The sequence below is a fragment of the Eptesicus fuscus genome, chromosome 7, assembly GCF_027574615.1.
Source record: "Eptesicus fuscus isolate TK198812 chromosome 7, DD_ASM_mEF_20220401, whole genome shotgun sequence".
Classification (NCBI taxonomy): Eukaryota; Metazoa; Chordata; class Mammalia; order Chiroptera; family Vespertilionidae; genus Eptesicus; species Eptesicus fuscus.
In genome coordinates, this window is record NC_072479.1 from 5197723 (window position 1) to 5213070 (window position 15348).

Genomic DNA, 15348 nt, shown 5'->3' on the forward strand with positions numbered 1-15348 from the left:
TCCCAGGTTCGATTCCGGTCAAGGGCATGTACATTGGTTGCGGGCACATCCCCGGTAGGGGGTGTGCAGGAGGCAGCTAGTCGATGTTTCTCTCTCATTGATGTTTCTAGCTCTCTGTCCCTCTCCCTTCCTCTCTGTAAAAAATCAATAAAATATATTTAAAAAAAAAAACAAAAAACAAAGAAACAAAGAGAGAGGACCCAAATAAATAAAATCAGAAACAAAATGGTGAAGTAACAACTGACAACACAGAAAATACTATGAACAACTATATGACAACTAGAGGTCCGGTGCATGAAATTCGTGCACCGCGGGGCAGGGGGGTTCCTTCAGCCCAGCCTGTACCCTCTCCAATCTGGGACCCCTTGGGGATGTCTGACCGCCGGTCCCCAGGGATCTGGCCTAAACCAGCAGTCGGACATCCCTCTCACAATCTGGGACTGCTGGCTCCTAACCGCTCGCCTGCCTGTCTGCCTGATTGCCCCTAACCCCTCTACCTGCCAGCCTGATCGCCCCTAGCTTGCCCCCCTGCCGGCCTGATCAACCCTAATTTGGCCCCCTGTCGGGTTGATCCCCCCTAACTGCCTCTGTCTCGGCCCCCAATATGGCTTCCCTCTGCAGGAGGCAACCTGGTGGATCAGGCCTGAGCCTCAGCCCTTCGGCAGCCGCCCATGGCTGCCTGAGCCTCGGCCCTCACAGCCGCTTCAGCTTTGTCTGAAAGGACATTCACTCTAATTAGCATATTACCCTTTTATTTGTATAGATAAGCTAGACAATGTGGATGAAATGGAAAAATTCCTAGAAAAATACAATCTCCCAAAACTGAATCAGGAAGAATCAGAAAACCAGAATAGGTTAATAACAGCTGATGAAATAGAAGTAGTAATAATAATAAAAAAAAACCAGCAAACAGAAGCCCAAGTCTGAAAGGATTCAGAGGGAGGTTTTACCAAGCCTTCAAAAAACAACTAACACCTATCCTCCTCAAAGTATTCTAAAAACCACAAGAAAAAGGAACATTTCCAAGCTGCTTTAATGAGGCCAGCATTACCCTAATTCCAAAACTAGATAAAGACACTACAAAGAAAGAGAATTACAGGCTAATATCCCTGATGAACCTAGATACTAAAATCCTCAACAAAATATTAGCAAAACAGATCCATCAATATATTAAAACCAGAGGCCTGGTGCACGAAATTCATGCACAGGGTGGGGGGAGGGTTGTCCCTCAGCCCAGCCTGCACCCTCTCCAATCTGGGACCCCTCGAGGGATGTCCGACTGCCCATTCAGGCTTGATCCCGGTAGGATCAGGTCTAGACGGGCAGTCGGACATCCCTTTCACAATCCAGGACTGCTGGCTCCCAACTGCTCACCTGCCTGCCTTCCTGATTGCCCTTAACAGCTCCTGCCTGCCAGCCTGATCACCCCCTAACCACTCCCCTGCCAGCCTAATTGGTGCCTAACTGCTCCCCTGCCAGCCTGATTGCCCCTAACTGCCCTCCCCTGCAGGCCTGGTCCCTCCACAACTGCTCTCCCCTGCAGGCCTGGATCCCCCCCCCCCCAAATGCCCTCCTCTGCAGGCCCGGTCGCCCCCAACTTCCCTCCTCTGCCAGCCTGGTCACCCCTAACTGCCCTCCCCTGCAGGCTTGATCGCCCCCAACTGCCCTCCCTTGCTGGCCTGATCCTTCCCAACTGCCCTCCCCTGCTGGCCATCTTGTGGCGGCCATCTTGTGTCCCCTTGGGGCAGCCATCTTGTGACCACATGGGGGCAGCCATCTTGTGTGTTGGAGTGATGGTCAACTTGCATATTACTCTTTTATTAGATAGATAGAGGCCTGGTGCATGGGTGGGGGCCAGCTGGTTTGACCTGAAGGGTGTCCTGGATCAGGGTGGGGGTTCCCCTGGGGCGTGGGGTGGCCTGGGTAGGGGCCTGTGGTGGTTTGCAGGCCGGCCATGCCCCCCAGTGACCCAAGCGGAGGCCCTGGTATCTGGGATTTATTTATCTTCTATAATTGAAACTTTGTAGCCTTGAGCTGAGGCCTGGGCCGGCCAGGGTGTGCAGGAAGCTTGGCTTCCTCCATTGCCGGGGAAACCCAATCCTCCTGATCGCTCCGTGGCTGCAGCCATCTTGGTTGGGTTAATTTGCATACTCACTCCTGATTGGCTGGTGGGCGTGGCTTGTGGGTGTAGCAGAAGTACGGTCAATTTGCACATTACTCTTTTATTAGAGAGGAAGATCATACACCATGAATAAGTGTAAGTTGTTGCAGGGATACAAGGCTGGCACAATATTCGCAAATCAATAAATGTGATACATCACATAAACAAATTAAAAGACCTCTTATCAATAGATGCAGAAAAAGCATTCAACAAATTCCAACACCTCTTTTTAGAAACTCTCAGCAAAGTGGAATAGAGGGATCATATCTCAACATGATAAAGGCCATATATGACAACCTACAGAGAACATCATACTCAATGGGCAAAAAATAAAACCAGCCCTGACTGGTTTGGCTCAGTGGATAGAGCGTTGGCCTGCGGACTGAAAGGTCCCAGGTCCCAGGTTCGATTCCGGTCAAGGGCATGTACCTTGGTTGCGGGCACATCCCCAGTGGGGAGTGAGAAGGAGGCAGGTGATCGATGTTTCTCTCTCATCGATGATTCTCTCTCATCAATGTTTCTAACTCTTTATCCCTCTCCCTTCCTCTCTGTAAAAAAATCAATAAAATATATTTAAAAAAAAGAACAACCATTTCCCCGAAGAATAGGAACAAGAAAGAGATGTCCGCTTTCGTCATGCTTATTCAACATAGTACTGGAAGTCCTAGCCACAGCAACAAAAAATAAGAAGAAATAAAAGGCACCCAAATTGGAAAGGAGGAAGTAAAACTCATTATTCACAGATGACATGATATTGTACATAGAAATCCCTAAAGACTCCACTAAAAAACTACTAGATTTAATAAATGAACTTGGCAAAGTAGATGGATACCAAATTAATATCCAAAAATCAATGGCTTTTTTATACACCAATAATTAATTCTCTGAAAGCGAAAGTAAACAAACAACCCCAATTACCATTTCAACAAAAAATTAAGATACTTAGGAATATACTTTTACCGAAGAGGTGAAAGATTTGTATTCAGAAACTACAGGACATTGAGAAAAGAGATAGAGGAAGATATAAACAAGTGGAAGAATATACCATGTTCATGGATTGGGAGAATTAACATAATTAAAATGTCCAAACAACCCAAGGCAATCTATAGACTCAATGCAATCCCTATTAAAATACCAACAGTATATTTCACAGATCTAGAACCAATACTCCAAAAATGTATATGGAACCAAAAAAGACCCCAAATAACTGCAGCAATCTTGAGAAAGAGAACAAAGTTGGAGGAATCACAATACCAGATTTCAAGTTATACTACAAAGGTACCGTAATCAAAACAGCCTGGTACTGTCACAAGAACAGGCATATAGATCAATGGAACAGAACAGAGAACCCAGAAACTGACCCAAGCATTTACGTTCAATTAATATTTGACAAAGGAGGCAAGAGCATACATTGGAGCAGAGACAGTCTCTTCAATAAATGTTGTTGGGAACATTAGACAGATACACGCAAAAAAAAAAAAAAAATGAAACTAGACCACCAACTTACAGCATACATAAGAATAAACTCAAAATGTATATAAGCCTTAAATGTAAGGCACAAAACCATAAAAATCCTAGAAGAAACCACAGGCAGCAAAATCTCAGACATCTTGAGTAGCAATATGTTTACAGATACATCTCCTAGGGCAAAGGAAATTAAGGAGAAAATAAACAAATGGAACTACATAAAAATAAAAAGCTTCTTCACAGCAAAAAAAAGAAACCATCAACAAAATGAAAAGGGAGCCCACTGTATGGGAGAACATATTTGGCAATGATACATCTGATAAAGGGTTAATATCCAAAATATATAAGGAACTCATACAACTTAACAAAAGGAAGACAACCCAAATAAAAAATGGGCAAAGGACCTAAATAGATACTTCTCCAAAGATAGCCAAGAGACATATGATTTCACTTATATGTGTAATCTAATGAACAAAATAGATCCAGATACATAGAAGCATTGAACAGACTGTGGAATCTCAGAAGGAAGATGGGGTGGGGGTGGGTGGGAAGAGATCAACCAAAAAACTTGTATGCATAAATGCATAATCCATGGACACAGACAATAGGGTGCTGAAGGCCTGGGGTGGGGATGAGAGCAGGATAGAAGATGTTACTAGGGGAAGAAAGGGGGACATAGTAATACTTTCAATAATAAAGATTTAATTAAAAAAAAAAAAAAGAAGAATATGGCAGAGGTGATGAAATTTTGCTTCTGAGTTTAGATTACTGGGAAAAAGTAGCTTCTGTCTTGGGCTCAGGGATGGCTCAGTTTCCCCCATCAAGTTGTGAATCGGTCCAAGTAGCAAAGAACTTAGGTCCACAATCCAAAAGCTCACAAAAAACCGAATCTTGTCAACAACTTCGTGAGAAACCTTCCCAGCAGATCCTCCCCAAGACAAGCCCTTCAGATCAGAACACAACCCTAGCCAACATCTTGATCACAGCATGTTAGGGACCTTGAACCAGAGGCACCCAGATTCCTGTTCTTTAGAAACTGAGAGACAATACATGTTTGTTGCTTTAACAACTCAGTTTTAGGGTAATTTGTTACACAACCATGGATAACTAATGCACTATGTGCTTATACTTTTTCACTTAAGGAACAGGGTTCCTTAAACCCTGTTTTGGGAACCTTATTCCCCAAATGGCCTACTAGGATAGTTAATTTTCATGGTTTATTTATGAAATTTCTAAGAACTGTATATTATTTTCTTAAATACATCCATGTGCATTTAAAACTAGAAGTGATTTTCCCAGAAAAATCTGAGTAAAAACTGACACTTCATGAACCCTTTACCTCCTTATGTACTGAGTGGCCTTGCATACCCATAGCCCAAGACTACTTTACTTGGGCAGTTCACTCTCTGCACACTCCTTGACTTAAGAATAGAAACCTACATAAGGCAAGATAAATCTTTTATCTGGAGTTTAACCCTTTACACTCGCTTGCTTTTTTCTCGATTCCTTTATTCTAATGCTAACCGTGTCGAGTCACACTCGACATCCGAGTGCAAAAGGTTAAACCAAGCTCTCCCTCAAAAGCGGGGGGGGAGGGCGGGGGGGGGGAGGAGGACATCTTCCCATCTCTCTTTAAACTACCATAAATATAGTAGTTTCCCATGCTACTGTAACAAAACACCGCATACTTAGTGGCTTAAAACAATACAGATTTATTATTATCTTACAGTTCTGAAGGTTGGAAGTCTAAAATCACTTTCACTGGCTAAAATAAAGGGGTGGCAGGCTGGTGTTCCTCACTGAGGCCCTAAAAGAGAATCTGTTTCCTTGCCCTTCCCAGCTTCTAAAGAACACCTTACGTATCTTGGATCAGGGTCCCTTCTTTCATCTTCAAAGCCAGCATGTAGCATCTTCTCTCCTCTCGGCCAAGTGCTTCAATTATCTTTTCTCTCTGATCAACTCCAGACATTTTGCTAATAATGAAATTAATGGCCTATTTATGAAAATATACTCTCTCATTGGTGAAATCAGTAGAGTGTAAAAAGTGTGGATTAACCCAGCTGGTGTGGCTCAGTGGTTGAGTGTTGACACATGACCCAAGAGTCACTGGTTCAATTTCCGGTCAGGGTACATACCCAGGTTGCAGGCTCCAACCCCAACAGGGGGGTGTGCAGGAAACAGCTAATCAATGATTCTCCCTTATCATTGATGTTCCTCTCTCTCTATCCCTCTCCCTTCTTCTCTAAAAATCAATAAAATAATTTTTTTTAAAAAAATGCGGGTTAGCTAAAATATTTTAGATTTACCCCTCATCCTTGCATGAACAGAGTATAAGAAGCTTGCAAAATCTATAGTCCACACCCTGGGAAAGGCACTCAGTGGTTGATCCCTAACCGGTCCTTTGTCCATCCACTGAGTCAGGATTCTGTTTGGCTGTTGCCAACTATAGAAGTAATAAAATTATACCTCTAGAATATTGTTGAAATTGCCTCAAATGAACCTTTCATTAAAATGCTGTTTGCCTAAATGGACGAAGAGCTGGCACTTTAGCTTACTCATAAATATTTAAAGTCTGTACTTGTCAGAATTTAACCCAAGACTGATTTCATTAAAATGTATTAGTAGCCCTAACTGGTTTGGCTCAGTGGATAGAGCGTCGGCCTGCGGACTGAAAGGTCCCAGGTTCGATTCCAGTCAAGGGCATGTACCTTGGTTGCGGGCACATCCCCAGTAGGAGGTGTGCAGGAGGCAGCTGATTGATGTTTCTCTCTCATCAATGTTTCTAACTCTCTATCCCTTCTCCATTCCTCTCTGTAAAAGAAAATCAATAAAATATATATTTTTTTAAAAAGTATTAGTAAAGTTGTGGATAAACTAAGCCTCAGCCCCTTTTAACCAAGTGGCTTTGGTCAATTATCAACAAATAGAAAGGTATTGTGCAGCTGACATTAAATGCAAAGAGTGGTAATGGCAAATATTGAGTCCAGAAAAGAATTACTGAGGGCTGAGCTAAGCCAAAACTTCGAAAAGTGAACATTTAAAGAGAACCTTTGAACAAGGAAAGTCCTTGTTCATGAATGGAGAAGTATTATGTCTCTTGCAGTGGAGGGCAGGTACCAATTCAATGCAGACAGATATACATTGAGTGTCCAGATTATTATGATCTCTGAACACATAATAATCTGGCCACTCAGAGAGTGTGTGTGTGTGTGTGCGTGTGTGTGTGGAGAGTCTGCCCCCTGGTGGTCAGTGCGCGTCACAGTGATGGTTGGCTGGTTGTTCAGGTGTTCGGTCGCTTAGGCTTTTATATATATAGATTCCTCACCAGAGAGTATGTGGCTTTATATCCAATTCCAAACAAACAATCCTGCTTTATTAAAAAACTAGAGGCCCGGTGCATGAAAGTTGTGCATTGGGGGAGGTGGTCCCCTCAGCCCAGCCTGCACCCTCTCCAATCTGGGACATCCCTCTCACAATCCAGGGACCGCTGGCTCCTAACTACTCACCTGCCTGCCTGCCTGATCACCCCTAACCGTCTCTGCCCAGCCTGATCGCCCCGAACTGCCCCCCTCCCCGCCAGCCTGGTCGCCCCCAACTGCGTCCCTTGCCAGCCTGGTTGCCCCTAACTGCCCCCCCCTCCAGTCTGGTCGCCCCCAACAGCCCCCCCCCCATGCCGGCCTGGTTGCCCCCAAATGCCCCTCCTGCCAGCCTGGTCACCCCCAACTGCCCCCATTGCTGGCCTGGTTGCCCCTCACTGCGCCTCCCCGCCCTGCCGGCCTGGTTGCCCCACATAGCCTGCTGTTCAGTCATTTGGTCATCCCTCACTAAACCCCCTGCCGGCCTGGTCACCCCACGGAGCCTGCTGTTGGGTCGTTACTACAAGGGCGTCCTGACCAATTTGCATATTACCCTTTTATTAGTATAGATTGTTGACCAAAGAGATATTCTTTAACCAAGCTACTCCAAGTCAGGAATCACACACAGAGCTATTCATGCATCAGATACTAAAGTAAAGTAGGGAAGAAACACTATTATTGATATCACTAGTTTGTTCTTTTACCAGTTTTAGAAAATTCTCCCAAGTCCCTTAAGTTGAATTTATTCTCTTTAGCCTCTGCTTATTCTATAAAATGAGAAGAACACAACCCATCTCAAGATTTTTATATATCAAAGTACTCTGCAAATTGTAACACAAATGGTAATTTCTACTATAACTTCCATTCTTATAACATATGTACCTAATCCCTTAATAAAATATACATACTACATATTATCAATTTTATCATCTCCCACTATAACTATCTCCCTGAAATTATACTGAATTACCACTATTTTATTCATCTTCAATTTCAACATACTCCAATATGTTGTCCCAAACCTACTCTCTTTCTTATGTTTATTCTAAATCTTAGTCAGCTGTCTCTAGCTAGAAGATCCCTTGATTAAATTTCCAAATTTCAACTAATACCTTTTTCCGATATTATATTCTGAATCTAGAAAAGTGCCCATGTTTGTGACAACTTCACTTCTAATTTCTATCCTTTCAAAGAGCTGAAATTTCATCATTACAAAATCTTCACTAAAGAGGAATCAAAAGGTAAAGACCTAAAATAAATTTAAAATTTACTTACAATGATCACAGCTTACAATCTAGTTTGAAATGTCTATGTCATAAATTTAATCTTACTCTAATTTCTTGCTTCTAAAGAAACTTTTGTTTAGATTGCTCAGGTTTGTCTTGCAAGTAAATATAAAACATTTACAAAATGGTTCCTTGGAATTCTTTATCCTCCCCCTGAAAATACCACATAAATTTTCTTTTTCTCCTTATCTGGCACAAAACTTCCATCATCCTACATGAATTGTAAAGAATTTGTACTGTATTTCTTTGTATTATTTTTCACAACTGCAAAAATGTATTTGTGTGCAACAATATTCTTTTTAAAAAATGTAAACAAAAACATGAATTTGAAATTTTTTTTTTTTTAACCTGGGCAGGTGCCCTTGACCGGAATGAAATATTTTTGTCAGATAAAACATCACCAGTTCTAACTCCACTAATTCATAGAGGGGTGGGCAAAAGTAGATTTACAGCTGTGAGTGTGATAGTTTATTCTTGTATTATTATTTATTAATTGTTGTATTATTTTTCCATACAAACAATTGTAAACCTCCTGTATATTGCTCATGTCAAACTCCTTTAAATTCAAAGAAACCAAAAACAAGGGTTCCCTCTGTCAGTCAATGGTATGAACAGAGCACAGTGCTTAAAACATGCTCAAAATTACTTTCCTTGGGTTATCTCATTTGCTTCTCAAGTATTACTCATTCTATTAACAGACAGCAAAACCTGTCCATGGTCATAAAGTGAAATAGCTGAGTCAAAGCCCAACTCTTCTTAAATAGCTGACTTAAAAGTGAAGGCCAGCACAGTTCTCAAATAGCATTTGCTTTCACCACTGTCATAATTACACATGGGTTTTTTATTATTAAAATATAATAATGGTGTATTTATTATTAAAGACCTTTGCAAATTATTAATATAGATATGCCAATTCACCCTTCCTCTATCAGAAAACATCTTTTAATTAAAAATATTTACACTGTCAGATGCCATTTTCAAGAATAAAAATTTTCTACTAGAAACATGAAAGCATTTGTCACTAATTATCACAACTATCATTTATGATTTCAAAGTAATGAATTACCAAGTATTCACTTGGTATCCTTTACTTACCGAGATAATGTTGTTTTCCCAGAACCAGGCAAGCCTCTTAAAAGAATAAGTAACTTCTGTAATTTATTTAATTTTTCCTCTTGAAACTGCTGGTTCATAAACCTGTCTGTTCTATTATACTTGCCCATAGAAGGATCTCTCCAGCATCCTTCACTGGTTTCACAGAAACCATTATTCACAGACCCATCTTGTACAGTGTAGTCATTTCCATAGGGAAGATCACTAATGATATTCTCATAGTCAGTATATTCATTGTTTTGATCAAAAGTCAAGCAATTCCAGTTAATGTGACAATTATTTACATAACATCCATTTCGAATCTGAGGGCCATGGAAAATATTTGGTAGATTTGGTGGAGCATTGAATCTTTGAATATTTAAACAGTTAAAACTGGGAAGAGGAGGACCTCGGGGTACTATAAAAGAATGCACTGATTGCCATTCAGGCCTGAAGGAAGTAAAGGACACGTCACAAAATGTAGGTATTCCTTGTCCATGGCAAGAATATTTGCCTGGCTCATTCCCCACGTACTGCTGATAACCACAATGTGACTGAAGAACGTTAGTAACATCTCTTTTCTTTTCTTCTTCGTATTTGATCAGATCATTATTATGGCCTTGATAATATGAAATAAATTGTTCCTCAGAGGGTTCAGTTTCCTTACTACTGCCTTCTAAATCATCTTTTTCATTTTCAAGCTCTTCAATTTCTTTGTAAAACTGGAATAACTCATTATCAATCTCTGATTTTTTGCAGTTAAATTTATGTTTCTCTTCTTGTCCTCTTTTGCCATCTATACCATTGATAGTGTCTGCTTGATTCTTCCTTTCATTACATTTCTTTTCCTGAGTGGGTTTGTAAATGGGTCCTATAAATGCTTTACTTGTGCTATATATCTCATCATCTGTGGATACCAATGGAGGACTTGTAGCCTGTAAAACTTGTGAATCAATGGACTCAATAACAGTTGGTCTCTCAGCAGGCATCTCATCATGCACAGGTTTCAGCAAATCTGTGGTTTTGGCATTGTCCTCCTGAAGAGAACTATGTCCTCTGACATCAAGGACGGTCAAAGGGATCCAATCATTTCCAACTTTCTCTTGGACTCTGTGAAAGTTAGAACTACCATGATGGGAGAAAACAAAAGACTCTTTGGTTAACTTCAATTTTTTATGGCATGGTTCACTTGTTAGATCTTCCCCATATCCCAAGGATTTAGCTTCAATTTCACCATAAGGCATCTGAGGAGCACACAAATCATACAATTAATAGCTAATATTTAAAAAATTTTAAACAAGTTTCTTTGGAAACAAGAAAATAGGAAAAGGCACTTAAATTTGTGATAGTAAATGGTAACATTTTCCCAAAATACAAAAATTATATATTTGTAATTTTATAGTTACTATTTAAGTATTGTTATAATTTGAGAGGGATCTCATTGAAGGTAACCGTATGTCATTTTTTATTTTTTTATTTTATTTTATTTTTAAATATATCTTATTGATTTTTTTACAGAGAGGAAGTGAGAGGGATAGAGAGTTAGAAACATCGATGAGAGAAACATCGATCAGCTGCCTCTTGCACACCCTCTACTGGGGATGTGCCCGCAGCCAAGGTACATGCCCTTGACCGGAATCGAACCTGGGACCTTTCAGTCCGCAGGCTGACGCTCTATCCACTGAGCCAAACCGGTTTCGGCACGTATGTCATTTTTAAAAAAAAGATATACCTCTCCTTTAATCTAAATGACACATTTCTGAACTTAGAGAACTTAAAAAACTTTATAAATCTGTAAAGTTGAATAAATAACATACATTTTGATGATATAATATCGTTTAAAAGAAAAAACTACTTTAGCTGCACTGAAAATGAGGCCAATACAAACTTCATTTTTGTTTAGCAAAGAACTTCTGGCAACTCCCCAACTCAAAGCGCTCCTCGGTCCATCTCGAAGATAAACTCCGCTTCCTGCGACATTCCCGAGGGGCCCTCAATGATACAACCCGGAAGCTTGCTTTGCTCAGTTCTCCGTTCTGCCCATTCTCTGGGGTTCCTCCAACACGAAGGAAAAGGCAAAAGGCGAACGGAGAACAGGACCCACAGGACTGAGGCCAGAGAAAGACACAGATGAAAGCACGCCGACCACCACAGCCCTCGCTCGGCCACCTCTCCGCTTCCCGTTTCCTCCTAGGAAGGTCGGGAAAGTCCCGGGCAGAGGTGGGGCAGCGGTACCGGAGCGCAGCCTAGCACACAGCCTGCGCCCACAGCCTCCCCGGGAGGCGGCAGAAGTGCGTCACCGCTTTCTCGGTCCCAACAGAAACAAGTCCAGGCTCTGCCGAGAATCCGTGCACAGCTAACGGGAGCGTCTGACCAAGTGCCGGCGGGAACCCGCATCGCCGACATTAGAAGGAAAAAACGGAAAAAGTCACCACCACTACCCCCCCCCCCGCCCCCCAACACACACACACTAGAACCTGGCTGTTGACTCACCTTACCGGGCCGCTCCGCATTGACCGCCACCCAGCAATAAAGCCGTCCTCGGGAAAGACAGGCCTCTGAGACGCTGGAAGACGCGGAAACACGGCCCTAGAGCAAAACCTGGAGGGCGGAAAGCCCGGTCCACAACTACGAGCCACTCCCGTCAGCGCACAAATGGCGGCCACCTCACAGTGACCCAGAAGAAGTCGCGGGCTCGCGCTGGGCATTGTGGGAATTGAAGTCCAGCGTCACACCGGTCGGCCTGTCTCGGCGGACGACTGGTTTCCCAGACTCCATTGCGCCATTAACCCGCTGATTTAGCAACAAACTTAACCCGGAACTGGTTCCTAGAGTGAGGATGTTACTTAAAACTCCAACTTCAGCCAAGAAAGTGTCATGCTGTGGGATTCACCCTTAAAGGAATGGATAACGTGAGTGTCTGCACCCCAAAAACATACGTAAGCGGCCCTCTGTGCTTTTAAGGCTTTTTACAAAGAATCAGGTTTTTCAAATGAAACTCAACGTTTGGTATCGCAAAGTAGAGCTGCCCTTGTTTTTACGAAAACCATTCAGTAATTGTAGTCTCATGTTCTTCCACTGAAGGAGAACATCGCTGCAGCAGAGCTTATGATAAAATCATGTAGTGTTTTGTTTTGAGAGATAAAGACCAATTACTGAACTTTCCCATTTAGAAGTCAATACATACAGTATGTGAAAAGCGCTTAGAACAGCGCCTGGTAAAAAGAAAGGCTATGCGCGTCCCGGGCCCAGGTGAGGCCACGCACCCCTGGGTCTGGGAGAGGCCATGCACCCCTGGGTCCAGGTGAAGCCGTGCCTCTGGGTCCGGCCGAGACCAAACCAGAGGGACTCGGACCTGCATTACCACCATTTGTCCACCATCCAGAGCTGAGGGGTCAGTGCTGACATGTACACATAAGGAACTGGTGGACATTGAAATTGGGTCTCAAAAGAACTGTTGGTCCAGAAAGAAACTCACTACAGACTGATTCATTTGCCTGTCAGCATAACTATTATTGCTCGTCTCACATTCAGGTCTTATAAGTATATCTCTAGTGACACATGATCTCGCTCATCTAGGGGAAATGATGAACAACATAGACTGATGAACAAGAACAGAACCAGAAACAAGGAGGCATCGATCGGACTATCAGGCCTCAGAGGGAGGGTAGGGGAGGGTGGGGGTAAAGGGGGAGAGTTCAACCAAAGGACTTGTGTGCATGCATACGAGCCTAACCAATGGTTAAGATCAACAGGGGGTTGGGGCATCCGTGGGGAGTGGTGTGGGATGGGAATGGGGGGATGAGGACAAATATGTGACACCTTAATCAATAAAGAAATTAAAAAAAAAAAAAAAGAAAGGCTATGTGTTTATTAAATTAGAAATAAATACCGGTCTTGGTTAGAGCGTCCTCCTGGCATGCCAGGGTTGCAGGTTAGTTAGATCCCACCTGCCCCGCCTGCGGCAGGGCACATACAAGAAGCAACCAATGAATGCATAAATACGTGGAACAACAAAGTGAAGTCTCCCCCCCCCTTCCTCTCTCTTTCTCTAAGATCAATCAATAAAAAATAATAATTAGAAAAGAATGATACGAACTGAACAACTGGTAATGTTCTGCACAGGGTCCCCTCTCCCTAGACCTCCACCCTGCCCGGCATTCTTTCCTATTCCTGCCAGGGTAACTGCTAATCTCTTCATAGTTAAATAAATCTTTGTTGTCATAGTGTTTTAACTTATAAATACAATATTTAAAATCACAGTACGGAATGTTTGCATTTGGTTATTTAACAGCCTTATGAACAAGAGGACTCAGCAAAGCATTTCATTCCCTTACAAAGAAAGAATCTTCCTCAAATACAGATTTCCACATTGACATTTGTTTGACATTTCCTCCTTAGTAGATTCCAGTTATGCATCCTCCCTTGAAACAGCCACATAAATGAAGTGGGTCCTTTTCTGGATATTACATCCAGAGGCACAGGATGTCTAGCTATCCATTGTAAGGTGATAATAATTTCTATCATGTGATCAAGGTGTTATGAGCAATCTGTGAGGAGATACTTTGAGACCAAGCAAATACCTTGCTCCTTCTCAAACTCTACCTTATGGTTCAGCCTCCATTGATGTTCTTGCTGCAACCAATATTTACCAGGAAGGTTACAAAATATTGATTTTTTTCCAACTCATTCAAATCCTTCACATTTATTGGTCCTGATGCTGCTATAGGGTGGCCCATAAGTCACTTTACCATTTAAAAATTTCATAACTTATTTTGCACTAATTTATTGTTGTTAATACTCATCCGAGGATATTTTCCCATTGATTTTTAGAAAGAGTGTACGGGAGGGGAAGAGATGGAGAGAGAGAGAGTGTGGGATCCCTTATCACGTCCTGCGTGTTTCAGGGTTCCCGTTCAGGTCCGGTTTCTGGAGAAGGCCGCAATCAAAATGAAAAGAAGCTAGAAAAGAATCAATTTGGGTAAATGGGGGGCCAGGCGGGAGGCCACCTCTAGTGGGAGGACTACTCCTGCTCTGGCCTTTGCCATCCCTTTTATTGGGGTCCTGAGATACACCCATTGCCCTTAGGCAGGTAATTCCAGTAACAGGCAGATTACCTTATCAGTAAGGATTTACAGGATTATTTGGTGGGGAAGTTGCCTTAGTTACCATTGTCTCAATTAGATAGGGAGTGGTTGGCTCTGACCTTTAGCTTCAAGGTTGACCAGCCTTCCCGGGTTCCCTTTTCACAAAACTACCGAGTGACAATGTTCGGTTTCCGGCAAGAGAGACACATCAATTGGTTGTCTCCCGCACGCACCCTGCCCAGGATTGAGCCTGCAACTGAGGTATGTGCCCTTGATTGGAATCAAACCTGGAACCTTTCAATCCTTGGACAGCCACTCTATTCACTGAGCCAAACTTGCCAGGGTGACAATTATTTTTTTGTTTGTTTCAAATTTTGAAAATTTGTTCGCTGGAAATTTATTATGGAAAAATTCATGAAGGAGCAATGTGTAAAAATCATTGAATTTTATTTTGAAAATCAGCACTCCATTGTTCTAACACAGAGAGCATAATACATGGGCTTTTTTCATGTCAGGAATCCACCCCCAAAACCAGCAATACGTCACTTAGTTCAATGTTTCCAGCAACAAGTGTCTATTAGTGATTTGCCACGTCAGGAGATCACATTCGGTACGTGCGCAGGAAAATATTGAGTGTGTATAGCAGAGCAGTCAGGAAAAACCAGGAACATCCCCTGGAAGATTCTCGAGAGCTTGGAACCTTATGGACTTCGTTGCAGTGCATACAAACAAATTTACACATGTACCCATACAAGGTGCAATTGGTGCATGAACTAAAGTCCAGGACTAGCCAGCAGCTTAAGGACAATATACAGGAAGAAATTCAAGTGTTGGAGCCTGACATGTTAAGAGCCGTCATGGAAAATACCATAGAAAGAGCCCATGCTAGTGAAGCAAAA

At 42.4% G+C, this 15348-nt stretch overlaps 1 protein-coding gene across 8 annotated transcripts in view; it reads right to left on the reverse strand.

The window, feature by feature from the left end:
- The window catches only part of N4BP2L2 (NEDD4 binding protein 2 like 2), a 28839-nt gene extending 16745 nt beyond the window's left edge, over positions 1-12094 (reverse strand). For 5 of the 8 annotated variants that reach the window (XM_054718700.1, XM_054718699.1, XM_008158159.3 and 2 more), the window contains exons 1-2: positions 11856-11927; positions 9366-10606 (exon numbers count right to left, since the gene is read on the reverse strand). In XM_054718700.1, coding sequence (XP_054574675.1) covers positions 9366-10606 — 1241 coding nt within the window. In that variant the 5' untranslated portion in view covers positions 11856-11927. Of the gene's footprint in view, positions 1-9365; positions 10607-11855 lie in introns of those variants that run through there. The other 3 variants (XM_054718701.1, XM_054718703.1, XM_054718702.1) reach the window with 3 other exon arrangements.
- Positions 12095-15348: the final 3254 nt, after the last annotated feature.